At 35.6% G+C, this 22,484-nt stretch overlaps 1 protein-coding gene and 1 long non-coding RNA gene across 4 annotated transcripts in view; both read right to left on the reverse strand.

Moving 5' to 3' along the window:
• The window catches only part of LOC118448171 (uncharacterized), a 3,724-nt gene extending 560 nt beyond the window's left edge, over window positions 1-3,164 (reverse strand). The window contains exons 1-2 of one of the 3 annotated variants that reach the window (XM_085657328.1): window positions 2,785-3,158; window positions 1-2,640 (exon numbers count right to left, since the gene is read on the reverse strand). The exon at window positions 1-2,640 is cut by the window's left edge and continues 560 nt beyond it. In XM_085657328.1, the coding sequence (XP_085513454.1) occupies window positions 1,823-2,640; window positions 2,785-2,965 (999 nt within the window). In that variant the 5' untranslated portion in view covers window positions 2,966-3,158 and the 3' untranslated portion in view covers window positions 1-1,822. The other 2 variants (XM_035881084.2, XM_085657329.1) reach the window with 2 other exon arrangements.
• A 3,553-nt stretch (window positions 3,165-6,717) lies between these two features.
• LOC118448173 (uncharacterized) lies at window positions 6,718-11,344 on the reverse strand. The gene is made up of 3 exons (XR_014982182.1): window positions 11,236-11,344; window positions 10,218-10,263; window positions 6,718-10,126 (listed from the first exon to the last, which is right to left on the reverse strand). It is a non-coding gene; the product is annotated as an uncharacterized LOC118448173 (long non-coding RNA).
• Window positions 11,345-22,484: the final 11,140 nt, after the last annotated feature.

Genomic DNA, 22,484 nt, shown 5'->3' on the forward strand with positions numbered 1-22,484 from the left:
AACATGCCACTGTATTGTTCTTCGTATAGTTTTCTATGATCATACTTTTATAGGTTAATATCGATATAAATCGTTAAGTAGTACAATGTTTTTATTTACGATTATTTATGTTGATTACGATTATTTATATTTATTATGATATTTTATATTTATTTTAATTAATTATTTGTTTATTTTATTTAATTAATTGTTATTAATATTTATTGAATATGTATAAAGGACATCTATAAATATTTATTTTAATAAATCTTAATAATAAATGATGTACTCTTATTTTGACTTATAAATACATTTTTGTACTTATAAACGTATAAATATTTGATTGTTGTTAGGGTGTTATAATTATAATTTAAAAAATTATTTCCATAATATTTATAGAGGCTACATTTTTGAAAAAGTCATGTGTAATGTAAATGCGGTTTTGTTTTTTTGTACAATCTTCTTGGGTGATCTTGATTTTCGGCAACGTAAACGTCGTTGGCGCGGGATCGATAATGGTAGTGTTTGCTTCTTTCTTCAAAAAAGAAAGAGAGAGGGGAGGGAGAGAGAAAGAGAGATTTCTTCCTTGCACGATATTTCAAGCTTCTTTCGAGAGTCGGCACGATTTGCAGGAACGAACGCACGCTAGCTTGAGAGGAACTCGGCCGAGTTACCGTACCGCTGACGTCTCAATGTAGCCACCGAAACGGACCACCCAGTCGTGATATTTCCTTAGACCGTCCGAACCTGAATTCCAGAATAAAAAGAACGAAAACAAAAACAAAAAGAAAAGAAAAGGAAAGAAGAAGAGAAATAAGAAAAAAAAAGAAAAGAAAAATAAAATAAAGAAAGGATGAACTGAAAGGGACTGGCAGAAATGATTCGCTCAGTGGAATACTTTCTCTTTTTCGTTGGTGGAAAAAAGGTGAATAGGATCGTCGAATTGTTTGGAAAATTTAAAATGAATAGAAATCGATCAGAATCAATGGGTCCATCTTTTTCCCTCAAAAGAAATATACTCCTCACGCGTCATTTACATGAGAGAGTGAGAAAGTAAGAGAGTGAGAGAGTGAGAGTGAGAGAGAAAGGTCGTTTAATAGTAATTACTTGTCGCGTGCCGATGCATAACCATCGAAAATTCGGATCCAAAGAGAAAGAGTAAACAAAGAAATAATGATGAATAGAAAATTCCGTGATTTTATTGACATTTTACGATCATTAGCCTTTTCGATCAGCGTTCTTCGAATGCTATCGGTCAATCATTGTATCGGTTCGTAATGGTGGATTTTATGGATTTTAATCCAAATTGAGTACTGAATTAAAAGCGACCGGAATACGGCGAGGCTCATTTGCAACATGGGTGGAATCTTTTTGATAGTTTGATATGTCTAAATAATTTCTTGCTCTTCCTTTCTTTTTTTTTGTGATATCAAATAATTTGTACAGCAAGATTGTTCCAAATAAAATTTTGCATTTTTTGGTTCGTTTTATCGACCGATCAAATATTTGTTCGTTCTTTTTTTATTATTTTTCTTTAAAATATTTTTTTTTGTATTAAACGTTTGAAACCTCAGTAAAAATTTGTTCTAATTTGAATATATTACATATATATATATATATATATATATATATATATATATATGTAACTACATATGTAGTGTAAATTACATTTGTTAATCCTATTTTGGAAATTCATTCGAACATTCGAACATACACTGTGCACAATCTCCCTAATTTTGAAACTGTATTGGCTACTTGGAATTAAGTTATAGTATGGATAATCCTTTTTCTCATACATTTGATTATATATGTACGTATATCTAGTAGTAACAATAATTTGAATTTAATTGGTAGTCATTATTAGACCTCTAATTATTCTAGCGATTTGATTTTTTAAGGGTCGGTTACTAATAAACTCTTTAATGTTTAACAGCAAATCAATGAGTGCGGGGATGTCTTTTGTATAACTTCGGGCAATTAAGACAAAATTTGAATAACTATAGGTATTAAATATTAATTCTATGATACTTTGAAAATTGAGATGATATCTTTTCATATTGGCTATAATAAAATTTTTAGCTGGTTGTAAATGCTGAAAGATATCCTTTTTACTCGGTTTTGATCTCTTAGTTCTCTTTTGATTTTGTAATATGATTTTGCTGTTTGTTGGCCTTCTTTCTTTCTTCATTTCTGAACCCTTTTTGAAATTATGTGTAAATAACGACGTTGATAATGATTCAGTAAAGATTTTTGGATAAGGTATAATTTCAGTAGCTTTTGATGTACTAGGTTGAGGAATCCAAGTTGAATTTCTTACTGGAACATCTTCATGTATTTTTTTAATTTGAGTATTCATGGTATCTTTTTCATTATTTTTTTCATCTTTAATATTTAATATATTTTCTGTTGGAGTTTCTATTTTGGAGTTTTCGTTAGTATGTTCTTCTTTACACGTGATTTCATCCATAATTAACAGGATAGAGTAGTTTGTATCATCATAGTTTATCTCAAGTATTTCTGGTAATTTTGATCCATCCTCAAGTTGGATGTACATCTCTCTATCCGAGCCACATATATGAGCGTAATTGGGATCGTCAATATTTTGCTTGATGAACATTATTTGCGAAATTGGTTGGACATTCAATTTGGCGAGCTCCTTTTCTATAATAAAGGGTGGAATTATTGGACACACGTTAGATAAGATAATTCGTATTGATCTTGGAATTAATGGACGTATTTTCAAAACGTGTGTTCCAATGTTTATTACGGTATTAATATTTATGAGCTTGTTCACCATTTCCTTACTATTAAGAAATATATACACAAAATCATTAGAGATTGGCGATACAAATTCAATGTTTTTGGGACCAATTATTTGACCAATTGCTGTTACGTACTCTTCAACAGATATTCCATTAACATAGTCGAGCACTATTGCCTGTTCTTTAACAGGCAACTGTAGAGCCATTTGAGTACAAGATGCCATGATAGAGATTTTTTTTCCTTAATTAGAACTGTAATTTAGAAATTTTTTGGTTGGATACATTTGTAACTGCCCACTATCTCAAAATTACTAGATTTGGCAAACACACGTATATGTTCTGTACATTATATTTACGTACTCGAATTGTATAGTATTTATTCGTTAATTGTCACTAGTGCACACGTCTTATCTTGACAACAATTCAAACCGAATTACCGGTCGGACGTTGATAAAAGCAGTCGACTTATCTCGAAAAAACGCCTTCGTATTCCGCTGTTTCATTTCCTACATATTTATATATATATATATTTCCTACATATACATATATGTATATATATATGTATATACATATATATATGTGTGTGTATATACATATATATATATAATTTTATATCTAAATATACAGATATGTGAAACTTTCCTAGGCTTGTAGTTTTACAATTCGAGAAAAAAATTAGCCTCAAAAAGAAAGGATTTTTCGATTTTTAGAATATCCTAAGATATATATCCTAAAATATCATCTTTGTATATGTCACTTTATATATTTCTTATATATCTATGTATATTTATAATAGATATTATTTCTTTTCAACGTTAATTCGATCAATAGAACGTTTTTTTCACGTATCTTATCGATCGTATTATTTCGAATATGAATCGAATGGTTAGGGAAGAAAGAGAGAGCGAGGGGGAAGGGTGAAGAGGAGGGAGAGGGATGAATAGAAAACTCTTCGCACCGTTGAACTTTCGTGATTCACCGTGCGAGCATGCCGCAATGACATTATTATGCAGCGTTCGCATCGCACGAAGGGCTTGTACAAAGGCACGTAAGCCTGCCGCGAAGCTGCTTTTGTGCGTAAAAGTATACGCAAGCCGATGCATTATCTCACGCAATGGAACAGTGACACCCCGTTTGTGGTTTCTTTGTGGTGTAAAGAGCCACACAAAGCGACGGCCGGACGTAGAACGAGAGAAAGGAAGATAGAGAGATAAAGAAGGTGGGAGAAAACAGATCGCGTTGAAAAGCATTGAATGAAGTTATACATTTTTCATGTTTTTCTAAAACATTACGAATCTTCTGCTTATTTTTTCCTTCTTTCTTTCTTTTTTTTACTTTTTTCTTTTTTCCTTTTTTTACATCACAATTTGAAAGGCTAATTTATGAAGAACATTATCAAAGGTTTCGTTTTATAATCTGCACGTTACAGACGATATAGAATTATATGTATGATATTTCAAACAAAACACATCGAGCATTTAGAAAACCATTTTTCAAGGCGGTGCCTTTCTCTCTCTCTCTTTCTTTCTTTTCCTCTTATGGTTCGTATAATAGCGAGTCCCTAACGGAGCCAAAAGATTACACCGCAATTAACTGCTTGGAACGAGGCGTGAACTCAGATTGACGTCGACGATTCCACATCGTGGTTTTGTTTGTTTCCCTTTCTTTTTTTCACTCTCTCTCTCCCTCTCTCTCTCCCTCTCTCTCTCCCTCTCTCTCTCTCTTTCTCTTTCTCTCTTTATTTTTTTTTCTTTTTCTCGAGTTTATATAACACGAATCCTTTATTATGTATACGAGCTTCTCTATCGTGCCTTCTAATGGTTGACACGAACTCCGCAGTCCCTTGGAATGCATACCACTCAATATGATTCCTTTTGTAATGATCGAATTTGCAAAGGAATGGTTTAAAGAAAAAACAAACAACAAAAAAAACAAAAAAAGAAAAATGGTCGCACCGGACGAATGGCCTTACTACGCGTCCTCGGTTGGCATTATACTCCTCATTCCGGGCAGGTAATTATCGACTAATTCTCATTCCTGTGCAATTAACACGACGCGTAAGATTAAATAAAAGATCGAAAGGGAATAACGATTGCGGTCCTCGATCGATTCGACACACGCACCGAACGATTTCGTAAGCGAATCTCGTTCGTATCTGAGTTTGGCTCCGAGTCTTTTCTCACGATCCGTTAAGATTATTAAATGACAGGGACGAAGGACGGCTCTGCTGTAGTGATTCCATCTCGGAATTTCAAGTTATTACCATCGAAGTTAATCGTCATCGTTCGTTGAGAAGAAAATTACACTCTCGATTATTCACGAATATAACTGGAAAGGGAATAATAACAGAAAGAGAGAGAGAGAGAGAGAGAGAGAGAGAGAGAGAGAGAGAGAGAGAGAGAGAGAGAGAGAGTATTTCATTATTTCGTACAATTTAATGTCATTTAAGAGTTAATTTCTTTCGAATGTAATCGCATTTCACATCGAGCGATTAATTCGTAATTATAATTACTTCTTAATGTAACATTCCCTCGAATAATATTATATTTACCTCGACGTTATAAACGTTGAAATAAATAATCCGACAAATATATCGAATGAGTTAATCATCAGGATTAACCAATTAGAACAACATTTATCGTTGTTCTAAAAACATATTTTTTATATAAAAAGTCACGTGATGATTACACGTTATTTCATCGACGATTGCTTGTGATCGTTATCAAGTTATTCGATGATATACGTAAACATTATTTTAGTTGATGGAAAGTCAGTGAGAATCGGTTTATGTGGATGTAGAAAAAACCGTTCAATATCGTGTCTTCTTCTCTCTCTCTCTCTCTCTCTCTCTCTCTTTCTCATCGTCCTCCGATCGGGTGCGCCTGGTCAGTCCAGAGCCTTAAGATAACGCGATTACGTCGGTGCACACGGAACGAGAACTCGTTTCCCCCCCTCTCCCCCATTACCATTCATGTACGAAACGCGCTCTCCTACCGTGCAGCGCGCGGGCGGCGTGTTTGAAGGCCCGTGCAGTCGTCTCCCCACCATTTTGCTTTACCAGCTTCTCTTCTCTGTTCCTTCTCTTCGTCTTCTTCTTCTTCTCATTCTAAGATCCTTCTTTGGATTACCATAGTATTCGCATCGTGAACAAGAGAAAGACAGACAGACAGACAGACGGAGGAGAGAGAGAGAGAGAGAGAGAGAGAGAGAGTGCAGTGGCACGAGTCAAGTGGCATCTCGTTGCCACAATTATCGCGGAAACGATGCCAATGAGACACGAGAGTCACGGGAAAAACATGTTCACGTTAAAATTGAGAATGATTGTAATATTTTTGGAGATTCTGTTTTTTCTTTAGGTTTAACCTTGTTTTTATTTAAGTTGTTGATTGCTTCAATTCTATTTTATATAATGGTATTGAATTATAATACTTTTAGGGATTTGTTTTTTCTAGGATTAGGTTGTTCTTATTGTATTTTGTAAAATAGCATTATACTGAAACTTTTTCTATGATAGAACACTTCGTAAAATCTAAAATTTTTAATGGTACACATTGGTTATTTTATGGGGGAAGGTAGATATTAATAACTTAATAAATTAAGCAAATAAATATAACGGTTAAGAAGACAAAACAAACATTTATTCTCCAATTTTAATTATGTTAAACATAACAGATAAAAATAATAAAATAATATTAATTTTTATAATTTTTCGCGGAACATTTATTCAATTTTATAGTTTATGAAACATTGATATAAAAAGAGTCAGATTTCAGTCAAGGGTTTTCTCGCGGTTTTTATTTTTTAGAATAAATTCAAACATTCTTAGATAATTGATTATTCATAATCTAGAACAATATTCGCATACTAAGATTCTCTAAATAATATCTTAGTTAATGAACAAACAAATAATGAAGAAAATTAAAATCTATAAATATTTTCATAATTGCGTAAAAAAAATAACGTGTGATAAATAATAATCAATTTCGTAATTTTTTTAAAAACTGTAACACGGATACAGTGATATATCAATGTGCCCGTAAAAGTGTTTTAAATCATTTGTAGTGTTCTCATTTCGTTTCTTTGCATTCGCCGTTAGAGACGAGTTACAAATTTCGAAAGCATCTAAGAGATTCGTGGGAACGAATGCTCGTGGTGTTACGTTTGGACGAATGGACGCGTCTTATTCTCTTATTGTTCTTATTGTTCGTTGTAAAGACACGATGTCTTCTTGCTCCTCGTAGTCCTTGCTTTCGCCTGCTTCCTGCTTCTCCATGAAGCTCCTTGAAGTTACTAAGTAACTAAGTAACTACGTTATCCGCGTACCGTTTCACTTCGGGGTCATACATAGTTGTCTTTCGTGCTTGCTAATTCTCTCGCGGTGTGGACGACGAGCTGGACGATGTCGGTATGGACGACGTCATTCGCAACGACACGAGATACAGATAATAATAGAAATGATATCAGCGTGGGAGAAGTTTGTCCGTAGAAGTGACCTTTGTATAAATGGGATCATGTTTTAGAGACTTTCTCATTTTTTAGAAAGATGATACGTTTAGCGATCAAATTTCTTGATTTGGATATGGGGATATGGATAGAGAAGATATAAGATGATTTTTCATCGATTTATTTCAATGATAATGATTAAAAACACAGATACGCAAATCATTTACGTGCAATTTGCGTATCCGTACAAGGAAATGATAAAAAAAAAGTTCGTACGTGTAACGTCTAAAAATGTATAGGGTGCACTTAATCATACCGCGCTACGCAATTATTCTAATGAAGGTACCAGATGCATCTCACATACGAAGAGGAAGAATCTTTGACCGTGAGGAAAGAAGAAAGATAAAGAGAGAGATAGAGAGACAAACAGACAAACAGAAACAGAGTCTCGACTACTTTGAACCTCCCATGCTTTTCACTGAAACATCCCGTATAAGTAGAAGCTTGAAAATCTGTTACATAATCCTTTTGCCCTTTCTTCTCTCGCAGACAAATTATTCCCTAGGTACTATTCGACATCGTCTCTCGTCTCATTTTATAAAATTTTACCCCTCCTCCCCTGATTACAGTTGGAATGGAATAAAACAAGCCACGCTTACAAACATCTCGAAGGATTTAAAGAAACGTTCCTCAGTTACATCTCGTTAGCTGAAGACTCAACGACTAGCGGTGGTTGGCTTCCGTTTCTCGACGTCGATTTCTCTTCTTTTTTCTTCTTCGTCCTTTTCTTCTTCTTCTTCTTCTTCGCGTTTTCTCTTCGTCTTGGAGAGAACTCGTCCGGCAGCGTAAGCATCATTTCTTTCCTCGAGCGTACGCGAACCCCTCCAAGCCATTGTTTGTTAATGTAACCGCGCGCCGCTTCTACTTACTTCTTCGTCCTCCTCTTCTCCTTCTTCTTCGGCTTCGTCTCCGTCTCTCTTTTCCTCTGGACGTGCGCGTGTGCAGCTTCGTGTGCAGCGATTTTTCTCTGGGAGAGGAGCCATTGTTGAATCGGACCTCGACACTGGCAAACCTCGGGCGACAAGAGCCGATGGTGAAGGCTCTCCTTCTCTTACTTTTTCTCTCCTTCTCTTTCTTTCTCTCGCATGCCAGCCAATTTACAGTCCGACAAATGCTCTCACTACTCTCTTTGCGTGACCGTGAAAAAAATACGACGTTCGGAGGAGCCTCTGTAGAATCGATTTCGAGTCTTAAAGCGAGTCCACGTTGTCGTCGTTGTTGTCGTCGTCGTCGTCGTCGTTGTCGTCGTTGATCGGTGAATGTGGAATGAAGATGAATTATTTAGTAAAGACCCGTTATCTTTCTCTTTCTCATTTTTCTTCTTTTTCTTTCTCTTTTCTTCATCTTCTTCTTCATTTTCTTTCTCTCAAGGATAACATTTCCTAGTTCGAAGGAGCACAGGAAACATCTGACAAACGACGGTCGTCGCTCAGTTTAAAACGTGGCTGGCATCACACTGAAATCCTGATCTTTACAACGACTATGGAGGCGTCCTGCAAAGGATACTAAAACTCTGTAGAACGCTAAAAGCTAACATTCGCGACAAGGTGGTCCCTCGTCTTTTCGTTCGTTTGTTCACAGCATAGAAAACAAATACTTACTGCATTTACGCATCCATCGATATAAATGGAATAGCGGCCATTTAATTCCCGCGATGAGACGTATCTCAAGAGAAAAGTTGAAAATTGTATCGACAAATTCAAAAGAAAAAGTAATGGCACCTACGAGACGATATAAATTTTCGATCTCGACTAAACCGTGAGACGCGTTCCTCCAAACGTTTTACATTTGGTCTGCGAGACTTTTAAATCACGAAGTTAACACGAACTATAGTTAAGAATCATGTTTTTGTGTTTTCCGATCTAGGTGGTCTTTTGCATTTTTCTTCAGCCCAAAACCGTTCCTTCCCTTCTCGTCCCGTTTCTCCCGTTAAGTTCTTTCTCGTCTGCGGTACCTCTTACGAAGTCGGTGCCGTCTGTTATGGAGACTAGACTTCGATAACCTTTATCTTTCTGTTTGGAATGTCGTCCGTCTGTGAGTTTAGTTAGTAAGGAATATTGTTTATACATTGTCATTTATGTATTTTCGATAAGGAAAATATATTTAAAAAAAAACAGAAACATAGAAAATAATTGATTCATTGTTATGTAATCGAGTAATTTAATTAACGTTCAATTCTTAAGGATTTTATGTAGTTCCTTTTCCTCTCTATTCTTCTAAATCTTAAAATGCACTTTCGATCGTGTTGTTTCCAACGTATCGACATATCTTATCGAAATAAGGAAGTTGTAACTCATCGGAAAATAGAAACGGTTCGTGTATATCGTTCGTTGAAGTTTGAATGTTCCAAACGGAAGTCATAAGTCAAGAGAGAAGTTCTCTTTCGATGATAGAAACTCTTCCAAAAATTGTTCCATCCTTTTCTCTTATCTATATTTTTTAACCCCTTTTACACGATCATAATCGTAAAGAACGAGAATAAGTAAGGCGCCGTATATTGAAAGATAGTTGTATAATTTATAAACAATCAGATCGTTATGCAAGAGTAGCTGTTTCGTAGCATAGAATCGTCGTTCTCGAAACTTCGTCATCGTTGTTTGTTGTTCGCTGGAATGGCGATGAAACAATGACTCCTCCAGGGCTCCTCCGAGGCGAGCCCCGACTCTCTTTGATTTCTAAACACCTTTGAGGAAGAACGTCGCAGCCGCCCACGCCAGCCATTGTCGCGTGCAACTCACAACCTCAAGTCGACGACGTCTACCGCGGTCTTCTCGAAAGCACTTTCCGATCGATCTCTTCCATGCTACTCCTTCAAAGATGACTTCCCTTCGTTTCTACTACACGAGAGAGAGTGGATGAGTTCCCTGCGAGGAGTATCCAATCTATAGAATTCCGTACTTTGTTAACTTACACAAATTGGGATAGACATAACACTTTTAAATGCCTAATAGGGTAAACAAAACTTTAACTCACTGATCATTCACGTCATTGATTATTCGATTTCTTGGAACATCTATATCTGAATTACAGATTATTATTATTATTATTATTATTATTATTTTTATTATTATTATTATTATTATTATTATTTTTATTATTATTATTATTATTATTATTATTATTATTATATTATTATTTATTATCATTATTATTCATGCATTTCACATATATTATTATTGATTCGATGGAATATTTTTTAGTTTTTGAAAGCTTTTTTCTTATATTTTGTATTTTTCCATTTCATTTCAGTACGTTAATAAAAGAATTCGGCTTTGTAATTGTTTAATATACGTTCTTAATACAATTAGTATTAATAAATTGAAATAATATTATCGAATTGTAGAAAGCAAACGAGAACGTTCGTAACAAGCCCATCCCTCGGTTATTCGCGTCAAGACGACAGTGGCACGCTCTGAGATAGTTAAATATGCGCGTTCGTGTGATGTGGCGAGGCAAAAACCGCAAAAGCCACATTTCCATTATTCGTGGTTAGCAAGGATAGAAGAAAGAAAGAGACAGAAAGAGAGAGAGAGAGAGAGAGAGAGAGAGAGAAATAGAAAGAGAAAGAAAGAAAAAAAAGAAGAAAGAAAAATGGTCGAGAAGGTTTGACATGTATAGCACGAGTGATATACTTCCTTTTTCAGTTAAGATAAATAAGTGATTACAAGTCATCATCAAACTACTCCTTTGCTTACTTTTCTTTGACGATATTGACCATGAAAATGACACTATATTGACATTATAATACAAGAAGAAATTTATTGTTTTACCAAGTAAATGTTATTTGGTAAAACTAAACAAAATCTTAAGGCTTTCTCTTATTTTTCGTTCGTCGTATCGAAATATTTTTTAAAGATCTTAAGTTGGATCTCTTTTATCTTTTTTAAAGATCCAGCTTTGAAATGACCTTCGTTCTCCTTCTTTTTTTCTTCTTCTTTTTCTTTCTTGTTCTTTTTCTTTTTTTCTTTTTCTTTACTTTCTGTTTCCTTACTTTCTTTTTTCCACATGAAAGATATTCAAGACACGATTTCATTCTGTTTGCGAAGACGTAACGCCGATGAAATGATGGACGTCGGCAGACTAGTTTCATGGACTTTTCCTCTTCTCTCTTGTGAATAAAACGAGCGGATGTAGGTACTTTTATGTTCTTAGTCCAACACCAACGACGACGACGACGACTACAACGACGATGACAACGACAATGAAAACGAAGGACAACGACGACGACGACGACGGAAGTTCTCGTGCGAGTTTTTGTGAAATGCTCTCACGTATAACGAGTGCAAAGCGTTCCGCGAACTCGACCATTGATACAATGTCATTTCTTGTCCTAACAAAAAGAATCGAAGGGCCTGTTCCTACGGAAACGCGTTGCCTTAATGAAAAGGTATGTAGAAAAGAAAATGATACATACCATGAATTCTCTGATCTAATCAAGGAAGTTTCTTTCAGAACTGTTAGAAAACGTGTTTATATGAAAAACGAATGGAATATATTTTTCGTGTATCATATCGTTTAGAATCGAAGGATCACGTTAGAATTTTCCTATAAAATCGATCGGTTTACTCGAATATTTTTTTTTCCAGAAAGAAAGCAAGAGAGAGAACAAGAGAGAGAGAGAGAGGGAGAGAGAGAGAGAGAGAAAGAGAGAGAGAGAAGAGGAAAAATAGGGAGAAAGACGAACACAACCCTTCTAAGGAAACTTGCACCCTACTTGGTATCTGAGGTATCCCCATAGAAAATGTTTCTCGCATTCTGATCAGCCGAGTTCGCCTTGAACTTGATTCGATCGACGCTTCTCCTCGTCGAACGGATGGATACGACAGATAGGAACGTTGAAAGCAGAAGAAGAGAGGAGGGAGTGAAGAAGGAAAGGAAGAGGATTCTTCTTCGACTTCTCCCGTTCGATTCATCGTCCGACGAAGAAGGAGGAAGGGACAAGATAAAAAGCTACTCAATGGTCTCGGTTGGATACTTGGAGAACTCGCGTATGTAGGTATCTTGTGTTGGGCATCGATCCACGTTCGTACGCGTAATTTATGAAATTAATTCGTTCGATAAATCCACCGATATTTCTTTAATGTTAATGCGAATGAACGAACGAACGAATGATGTATATTTAATGTACATTTTTTATAGATATATAGAAATATGTGTGTGTTGAGTATGTTTCACGTATATTAATTACATGACATTTGTACAATATACGTATTTATAGAATTAAGAAGAACCCTTGTGAAATTGCATACTTTTTACTTTTTCTTTACTTTTTTTTATTTCTTTGATATGTTTCAGAATTAATAGAGTCGAAGGTTTAAAAGAAACTATTATTAGAATCGTGAGTTCTGATCGAAAGCGTTTGTATGATCTATTATACTAGATTTTTATTTGAGACTATGTACGGTTCGTTAGGAAAGAGAAAGGTTTCTTGCAAAAAACAGTAGTTCGTGATGATTCGAAGAAATCGAGAGTAAATGTTTGTTCGTTCGGTTCTCGAGTGTGAGCCGATAAAACATGTGGGTTTAGTCAAGGCACGATATCGAGAATTACGCCACGTACGCGATCGCCAACCAAATGAATCCTTATTTTCTCTTTTCTTTTAAATAGAAAGAAGAAGTAAAAAGAAAAAGAGAGAGATAGGGAAAAAGATAACGATGACGACGTTGACGTCAACGAGTCGATGGGATCGCGTGGGATTGATCCGGCCTACGTCGAGAACAGACGGCTCGGCCCTGATAATACTGACTGATGAAATGATTGAGGAAATCTCTAAACGGTAGTCGGCCAATTTAGTTGTTTCGTTTTCCCTTTGTCTCTCTCTTTTTCTATCTACCCATCTCTCTCTCTCTCTCTCTCTCTCTCTCTCTCTCTCTTTCTCTTTTATATATACACTTGAACAATTCGAAACGTTGAATACTTAGCGAGAGTGGTACGGGCAATTTCGCCATATTGCGAGTAATAACTTGGTCAACATTTTCATTGAACGTTTTCATGGATGCTTGAGTCTAGAAAAGCGGACGTTCAGTAACTCGTATAAAACGAACTAATTGGACGCGTCTCAAATGGTGGGAAGCAGAGGCCGACAAACTTCACTCGTCGTTTAAGCATAACTTATTACGATTCGATCTTCAAATTCCAGAATAGAAGAATGATTTTACATCTTTGGTATAATATATTTATCTCGTTTCTGTATTTCACTTCAAGAAGTTTATCTATGCGATTCATTCTTACGATTGAACGTATTTATGACGACCACCAAGCTAGAAGAAACGTATTAGAAACTGTATCGGGGAAAAGCGTAATCCCTAATTTTATTAAGAGTACCTTGCCAACCGATAATTTTGTGCACTGCTACCGCCGTTTGATTACGTTGTAATAATGATTAACGAGTAGCTACCGCATTAGCGTACTTCTTGTACACGCACGGAAGTTAAAAGAGACCACGAGTACTCATTAATAGAGATGGTGAGAAGGGGTGAGAGGGGACATGCCATAGACACGGTAGACTAACTCGCGCTAATGTAGAATCCTTCGAATGATTAATGCCTCTGCAAAATATTCTGCCGTTATGTTACTCGAGCTCGACTTTGGGAGGATTTATTTTTAAAAATTGTGCAATCTTCGATGACTCGCGTCGCTCAGATAGAATCAACCTAACTCGAGATGATTTCACCATTTTTTTACCATGCTGATTCGTTGGATAAAGACTCAAATAACGAGCTAATATATCCTCGATGTTATTCTTTAAAACAAATTTTTTTTCTTTTCCTCGCGAGGATGACGTCCTCGTTGTCTCGACGATTTTTTCATCTTAGTTATTTATACGCGGAAACGAAATATTCTATTAATTACAAGAAAAAAGAATCACATTAAGCCTTGTACAATATAGATATATATGTCTCTATATGTACACACACACACACACACACACAAAGGAGAGATAGAATTAACAGGCAACCCGTTTAAAATCATTTCTTTCTTCTATAAGAGTGCGGCAGATCGCTAACATAATCGGAATGCGGTTAAATTAATAGCGTCGAATTCCTCGGCGACATGAACATGTGTTCCATTTCCTAGTAGACTAAATGGAATCCGTCTCATTGGTTAAGACCAATAAGAAATTTTTTATATGTATATCGTATTCGAATACCGCTCTTAACTTAAAATCATTTCGATTCGTTTTTTCGACAAGAAAAGATTCCGAATCAGAACGAAATACGAAGTTTTCGATTGCTAAGATTATAAATATAAGTATAGCCATTGGAAATACGTAAGTCTAATCGTATCGTAATCATCTATCGATTTCGATGAAAGAGATTCGATCAAGGAGCATACTCGAGGACGAATATTTGAGTACACTCATAAACACGCCTACGCCTATCTCAAAACCAGCCTGATTTGTAGGTTAAACGAACGGACTCCTCGTACGAGCTCCGATGCGTATAAGCGAGCCAAGCGCTCTCGCTTGTATCGCTGCGAGCAGCTCTCTGCCTACGTGCACTTTGCATTTGGCGTACAACGTGGGCGACAAATTGCGGTAAATTGCTACGAAAATCAGGAAATCGTACGTTAAACCATGCCCTGTTCTCCGCGTTTCTCTTACTTTTCTTTTCTCTTTCTTTCCTTTTTTTTATTCTACGTACACTTCTCTTTTTCATTTTTTTCTTTCTTTTTTTCTTTTTTTTTGATACAATCCGTCACACGAACAAATCGCGAATTACTCTTTACATAATTGTTTTACATTAGCGCGCGAAGAAGAAGAACGGGATGTCGTTTGCATTATTCACGTGAAAATTTCTTTTTTTCGAAATTCGTTGGACTGATATAGATACGCTTACACTCACAGTAGTGCAAATAGAATTCACAAGTATTATTATCTCTATTTTCTGAGAAGTATACTCAAATTGAAAAAACGATATAAGAGAAACAGCGCATTAGAAGAAAGAGACGCGCATTAGTGTGGTCGGGCACTTAGCACACATGCCACTCCCATAATTCACAATCAATACGATGGAAGATAGTTAATAAATTTCATCGTCATTTTTCGATGTCAAAGGTCAGACTTGCAAGGCAGATGCGAGGGTTCGAGATCATCGTTTTTATTTTTCTTTTTCTTTTTCTCTTTTTCTCTCTCTTCTTTCTGTTTCTCTCTTTCTTAGCGTGGGCGCGACCATGTATACACCTTCGCCGAGGAGTTATGGTGTCCTAGAAGCATAATCACAATGGTAGACGATATACTAGAGTGACGCGTCCGCTAATGGTAAAGTCATGTCGGGTCGGTCGTTTTTTCCGAATTAGTCGCCGCCACGCCGACTGCCCGGAAAATGCATCGATAAACCTTTATCCTTCTGCATTTATTCCCTTCAACTACGAAAAGATGAAGAAGAAAAACAGGAAAAATAAAAAGAAAAATAAAGGAGGAGAAGGAGAAGAAAAAGTAGGAAGAGAAAAAGTAGAGTCGGCAATGAAATCATTGACTTATTGCATGGTTTGTGAATATGCCATTAAAGTCACTTTACCGCTTCCTTTTTGAACGAGCGGTACTACTAATACTAATACTACTATTACCGTTACGACTATTACTACTTTGTAGCGCGATTAATTAGCTAATGATCGACTCCTTGCACGAGAGTTTCGCTCTCTCCAAAGTAACGTTTTATGTGAGACCTATATTTCTTTCGTCTTTCTTTCTAAAATAATTTATTAATTAATTAAAAAATATTTATTAAAGTAATAAAAATATTTCAAAAATGCAGGTTTCATTAAATATTCAAATACTAGAGTGAATTTATATGTTCATTAGAAAATTTTATTATTAGTAACTCGTTAAAAAATTATCGTTTTTGAAAATGCGTCTCGGACCATAAAAGTCCTGATATAATATACGATTTTTTTTTATGCTTTATATTTATATGTATTACGTTATATCTGTATATATGTATACACATATTTATAACGTAATATTTTTTAAAAGAAGATTGCATGAACCGTTTATTAATATCCTGTTATGCAATTTTTTGTATACTTATAAAGAAAATTATAATATATATATATATATATATATATATATATATATATATATATATATATATATAGTTTCGAAAGTTTATATATATAGTTTCTATTATTCTTATAACAATACATTCTACGATATGTTTTACGATAAGAGACGTCGTTGACGATCGCCAAACTATCGTCTTCCGACTTTACCTACAATGAGAGGACCACGCGTGCAGGATGTCATACGATTATTCTCATTTATCACGAGGTGATATTTATTTTCGCCTGTGTCGCGTCCGCTTTAGCACATCCGTGGGCCTCCATGTTGCAACGATACCATGAGAACATTGCATCTGAATAAACTTTTCTTATCAACGTGTTCTATCAATGAGTACAGTCAACGTCCGCTCCTTTATATATGACTTCTTTCTGTCTCTCTCTATATTCCTCATTAATTCACTTACAAACGTTTTTATTTCCTTCGAGAACGTATGCAACATTACATAACAATTGGTATTGGTTAATGGTACGTTTTATTTTCTTACAAAAGAAAAAAGATTACAATCATACATAATAAGATAATGTAGATAACAAATTGAATTTATACAGATTTTTGATTAAATTAATAATGAATGATGAATAATTGAAAATTATTTATGTAAATATATATATAATATTATTATATATTATATTATTAGTAAATATATATTAATATATAATATAATCATTCAAAATTAATAATGAAATAATGAATAATTACTAACGCATCATTCGTTTGTCCCTCAATAATTCAAATTTTGATTTTCGTGTTTGAAAAAAATTATTGAATAATGTGAATAATGTATATTTAGCAAAAAGGTTTATCTTTTAAAAATGAACTAAAAATTAATTTCGAAAAGAAAAAAACAGAAAAAATCAAAAGTCTTAAAAAATACGAATCAACGTGATATCAAAGTCACGTAATTATAGATATTTTCAAAGACACGTAATTATAGGTAATTATAGGTAATATTATCTATATAAAATTTATTACAGGTACTTCTTTGATACAATTTTCCTAGATAATAATTTAATAGATAACTTGTTTGTATATATTGAAATATGGTACATGTGGACGAGTTAAAAAGTTTATTTTATTTCCTTGCAAAGAAAAGATTGCTATCGTATATAAGGACAAATTGAATTTATATAGATTTTTGACTCGTATAATGTTTCTCTATAATCCAAATTTTGATTTTTGTATTCAAAAAAGATTATTTAATAATGCGAATAATGTATACGTAACAAAAACATTAATCTTCGAATATGAAATAAGATTTAATTTTGCGAAGAAAAAATGAGATAAATCTGAAAAAATATGTATCAATGTGATTTCAAGGTCATGTAATTATTTAATCGGGATAAATTACAGGCATCTTTATGAAATCTATTACAAGTACATCTTTGATACAATTTCCCTAAATAATAATTTAATAGATAACTTGTTTGTATATATCGAAACATGATCCACGTGGACGAGTTAAAAGGTGGCTGAGCATGCGCTTCGGAGGCGAAGCATGCACGTGTCTCTCGTAACGCGGTTGAGGATATCACGTGTGACACGTGCTCGGCTCAGCCATGCGATCACGTTTGAGATATTGCTTGTGATATACTTTCCGAGGCACCTGGACTCGCGCTCGTGCGACACTGTGCATGATACGGATAAATCTTTGATGCTCAGGCATCGGCTTTCTCTCTTACGTACTCGAATTCATATTATATCGAAGTTAAAGCGCCGCCATTAATATTACTGCTATTCGTAAGTAAGTACTTAAGTATTTAACACCTATTTACTTTTGTTTCTCTGATTTAAACCAACTCCCGACGAATTTCCCCTTTTTCTTTCTGAATTTTCTTCGTTCTATGAAATTCGAACGAATATTATTATTTGTTATTATTATATATTAAAATTAAAATCGAATAAGTTGACTAGTACATCTATCAATATTTTAAAAAATTAACACGACGCGATTTTTTTCTATATAATGATAATTACATGTATACCTATACATTTTTTAATTACTACAATATTTATAATAAAAACAAAACAATGATTATAATAAAAATATCATTTTATTTTCCAAAGTTGTGAGAAAAGAAAGAAAGAAAAAATTGGAAAAATTTGAAAAACATAAATACCTATTAAATATTTTTTTTCGTAATTCTCATTAAAAATCGTTCAGCCAAGATATTTGAGTTTCTTCATTTATTAGAATCGATTGCGTCGGAAATTGTTCGCAAGAACTCGGACCTCCGATCCTTTTTTCTTTCTTCCTTCGAAATACTTCGGGTCTTTTATCGACGCGCGTTTTTACATTCCGCGACGACGTCGAAGCAAGGCGAAAGGAAGAATGGTTGGTTAACGAAGGCACAATATCAGCCAATTATGTTCGCGCTGGAATGCGAATTAGCATCGCTAATAACGTGCACAAAGAACGATGGATTTCTTGCGACGACTCGAGACTACCGGGCTCCTCTCCTTCTTTCTTCCCCCCTACTTCTATCTCTATTTCTTTTCGTTTTTCTTCGTTTCTCCATTTCTTTCGGACAATTTTAACGAACTTCGTGCTAGAAATACGCGTTTGTTTGACAATGAGTGAGTGAGAGAGAGAGAGAGATGCTTTTCTTTGAGAAGGAGGAAAATATTATTTCAGGATAGTTTTGCCCCTTCTGTTCGTGAATTACAACTTCCTTCGGAAAGGATAAATTATAATACAGTGCACGTGCACGAGACGATCGCAGGTGCAAAATCGAGAAATTACTTGACGACGTTCTATGAAAGTTTATGCGACGTGATCGGTTTTGTATTTTTTCTTTTCTTTTTCTTTTTTTTTATTTATTCAAAATGAAACAGATATACAGAATACGATCATTGTAAATATATAATACATCTCCAAGTAAACAATATAAAAACGGAATTTCATCGACGTCGGAAGGATCCATCGAAGAAAGGAATCCTTTCGGTACTTATTGGTATAATTAATATCATTATTATGATGTCAAATGGAATGAGGAAAAAAGATAAATATAGAGATAGAGATAGAGATTGAGATAGAGAGAGGGAACGATATCGGTAGGTCGAGCGTGTATTACACGAGTCGTATATATGCGAGTAAGACAGGCTACCGCTCAGCAGGATATGCTAAATACCATTAAACAACGTTGTTTTATGCTAAACGAGCGCCCTCCTCATTCGTGCTCGCTTCGTTCGCGGAAAGAACAATGCACAAACGAAAGACGCACGTCTTTCCGTCCTTTAGTAAAAGACATTTACCTATGGAAACGTGGACTTCCTTTACTATCTGGGACAAGATTTCCCCTTCGCCGTGTTCTGTTGCTGCAAGAAAGCGGTTTAATTGCAAGATAGGCGGGCTAAGAGTGAAGGATCGGTAAGAGCTGTTATAAATCAAAAACGGAATTTCATTATACAGCACGGCTCGTTGATTTACTAATGCGAAGTCTTTATTAACCGTCCCGTTCTCCGTTCCCCACCCCACCCACTCCGGTTAGCCCGCGGCGCCGCCAGAGATATCACATAGACTTTCAGTTCAACCAAACTAATCAATTAAAAACGTTTGTTACACGTTTATTATAACTAACGTACAAGAGAAGATTTAATTGAATGTCACAATTCTATAAAATTTCAAGTTAGACGGGAAAGTCGATATTCTCACGGATCGGATAGATCGAATCATTTCCTAATTAGCGAGAAATTAGCGTAATGTAATCGTCCGATAAGGTTTATCTACGTGGAGGTCCTAGTCGTACCGATTGATACCGGTAAAGAGATGCATCCGATCTCTCTCTCTCTCTCTCTTTCTCTTTCTCTCTTTTTATGTTTTTCTCTCTCGTTTACGCGTATCTCTCGTGGTCGCGTTATTGGAGTTTAACGAGCGTTACCTACACTATCGAATGAATAACGAGAGATTTAATAGCCAAGAGAATTCCCCTATCGATTAGAAATCGACGCCGTGCGGAACCTCGATCGTTGCAGTCGCGGCTTCTTGACGCTCGAGTGAAACGGGCGCGCTCGCGGATGTGTTTATCGAGACGTCGTAGATAAATCTCTCGTCGTGGCTCGCGCGAACGCACCACTAGTTTCTTCTTCTCCCTCGCCTTACTTACTCTCCTATCGAGAAAGGGCTTTCTAATTGGATTGCCTACGATCGTCGTCTTTCCTTGGAAAACGCTTCGGAAACTCTCTCGTATTTTCTATTTATTATTACGGAAGTTCTCTCGATACTTTGCTTCCACTCGAATCGTTAAACTTTAAAACGTTTTATCTAATTATAAATGTCGTTTTAATAACGACGATATAAATTACACGAGATTGAAAATATTTCGTTCGAGAAAAGTCAGAAATTTTTCAAATGGCTGAAACTTTTGAAAGAGAGAGTTTTTGGTTAAACGATTAAAAGCATTTCGGCGAAAGATTTAACTGTATGTGTTAAAAAAATGCATCATCTCTCTCTCTCTCTCTCTCACTCTCTCTCTTTCTTCTTCTATCTTTTTGTAAATGGCTTTGTTTACAGTATGATGTTTAGCGTATGTCCGATACGTAAGCTTTGCTATTCTTAAATATTATACCAGCTGCCTTTGAGAAGATAGGACTATGCGGATACCAGTAGTAGTAGTAATAGTAGATATCACGTTAGGGGACTGTGTTGATTCTTAAACATCCATATTATGGCGTGACTCCGCACTATGAATATTTTTTTTAAAGGTGAAAACGAGGAAGAAGTCTCCAATTTCTTTCTTTATTTCTCTCTCCTCTCTCTTTCTCTTTTCGTCTTTTTCTCGTTGTGGAAATCATTTGAGAGTACGACAAATCGAAGTTTAGAGGATACAGTTCCTTCGTTGTCCCGGAAATAATTCATCGCTTAGCGTCGTTCCTTGCGTCGATAAATAACTCTCTCAAGAGAGAGAAAGAGAGAGACAGAGGGAGGTCAGAGCGCGTCAGTACGGCGCAGCACCGGCAGAGTGTGACTCACTGACGCGCGACGAGCAACGGCCCGACAACAAGACGATATCAAAATGCACGACCGTCTTTCGAGCAAAGCCAGGGCCGTGCTCCGTTCAAAGACTCGAACGTACCTCTCTTGAGATTCTTCTCTCTTTCTCTTTCTTTTTCCGTTTCTTTCTCTCTCTCTCTCTCTCTCTCTCTCTCTCTTTCTTGTCTCGAAAAATTTATTTACAGACTATTTATCAGCTTACTGAATCATTCAGCTCGACAAATACTATTTACAGATGAGATATACTCCATTGTTATAACAATTAATCAATTTGAATAATAATCGTTCAAATAATTAACACGAATGCGTATAATCATAGAGTGAATGTATGATTCATAGCACTTTCATTTACTCACGCTACATACACACTCATACTTGTCTATGTAACGAGTAATATAAACGTCCTTTCGTAAGCTAGTACGCTTGAGCATTCGTATGCGATATTAGTTCTTTGAATTTAATTCTTTTTTCTATTCTATACTAAATAATTTTACGATGACATAGGTCAGCGAAGTTGGCATTTTCGATATTTTTCTAAAGCATTGATATTTTTCAGTCGTCAAACGGAGAGACGTACAGCACAGCCCTGGAGTTAGGACGAGGACGGTCTCGCGTGAAAAACCGTATGACATGCGCCAGCCAGACAACGGCGCGCCTCTAAACACGACCGGGGAGATAAAGAAAGGAGAAAAACTAGAGAGGTGAGCACCCCTCGTAGGAGAGACGAAGCTTCTTCATCTCTGGTATGTGTAAGACGAACGCGAAAGCAAAAGTGCTGTGTGGGTGGTACACGAGAGGGTGTATCCTCCTTTTAGATTCTTCTCTCCGATTTTCTATCTTTGTCTTTGTCTTTCTCTATCTCTCTCTCTCTTTCTCCCTTTCTCCTTTTTTCTCTCTTCCTCTCTTTCTCACTCTCTTTTCAAAAAAGTTCGCACAACATTCGAAAAATTCAAATTCACGATGAATTTTCATCTCGAAGTTCGTCTTCCCCGAACGAAATGAATTTAAAGAGAATCATCGTAGTCGTTTCTCTCTCTCTCTCTCTCTTGTTCTCGTAAAGAGTAAATTCTACGTCTTCAAACGGTTTTATCTGTCGTGCATTCATTCCCAAAATATTTTCGAGAGTGACATAAAAGGGAGCCTTTATGAAGCGGTCGAATACTTTCGACTTATACAATGATACTCGACA

The sequence above is a fragment of the Vespa mandarinia genome, chromosome 5, assembly GCF_050613455.1.
Source record: "Vespa mandarinia isolate Hongniang chromosome 5, ASM5061345v1, whole genome shotgun sequence".
Taxonomy (NCBI): Eukaryota; Metazoa; Arthropoda; class Insecta; order Hymenoptera; family Vespidae; genus Vespa; species Vespa mandarinia.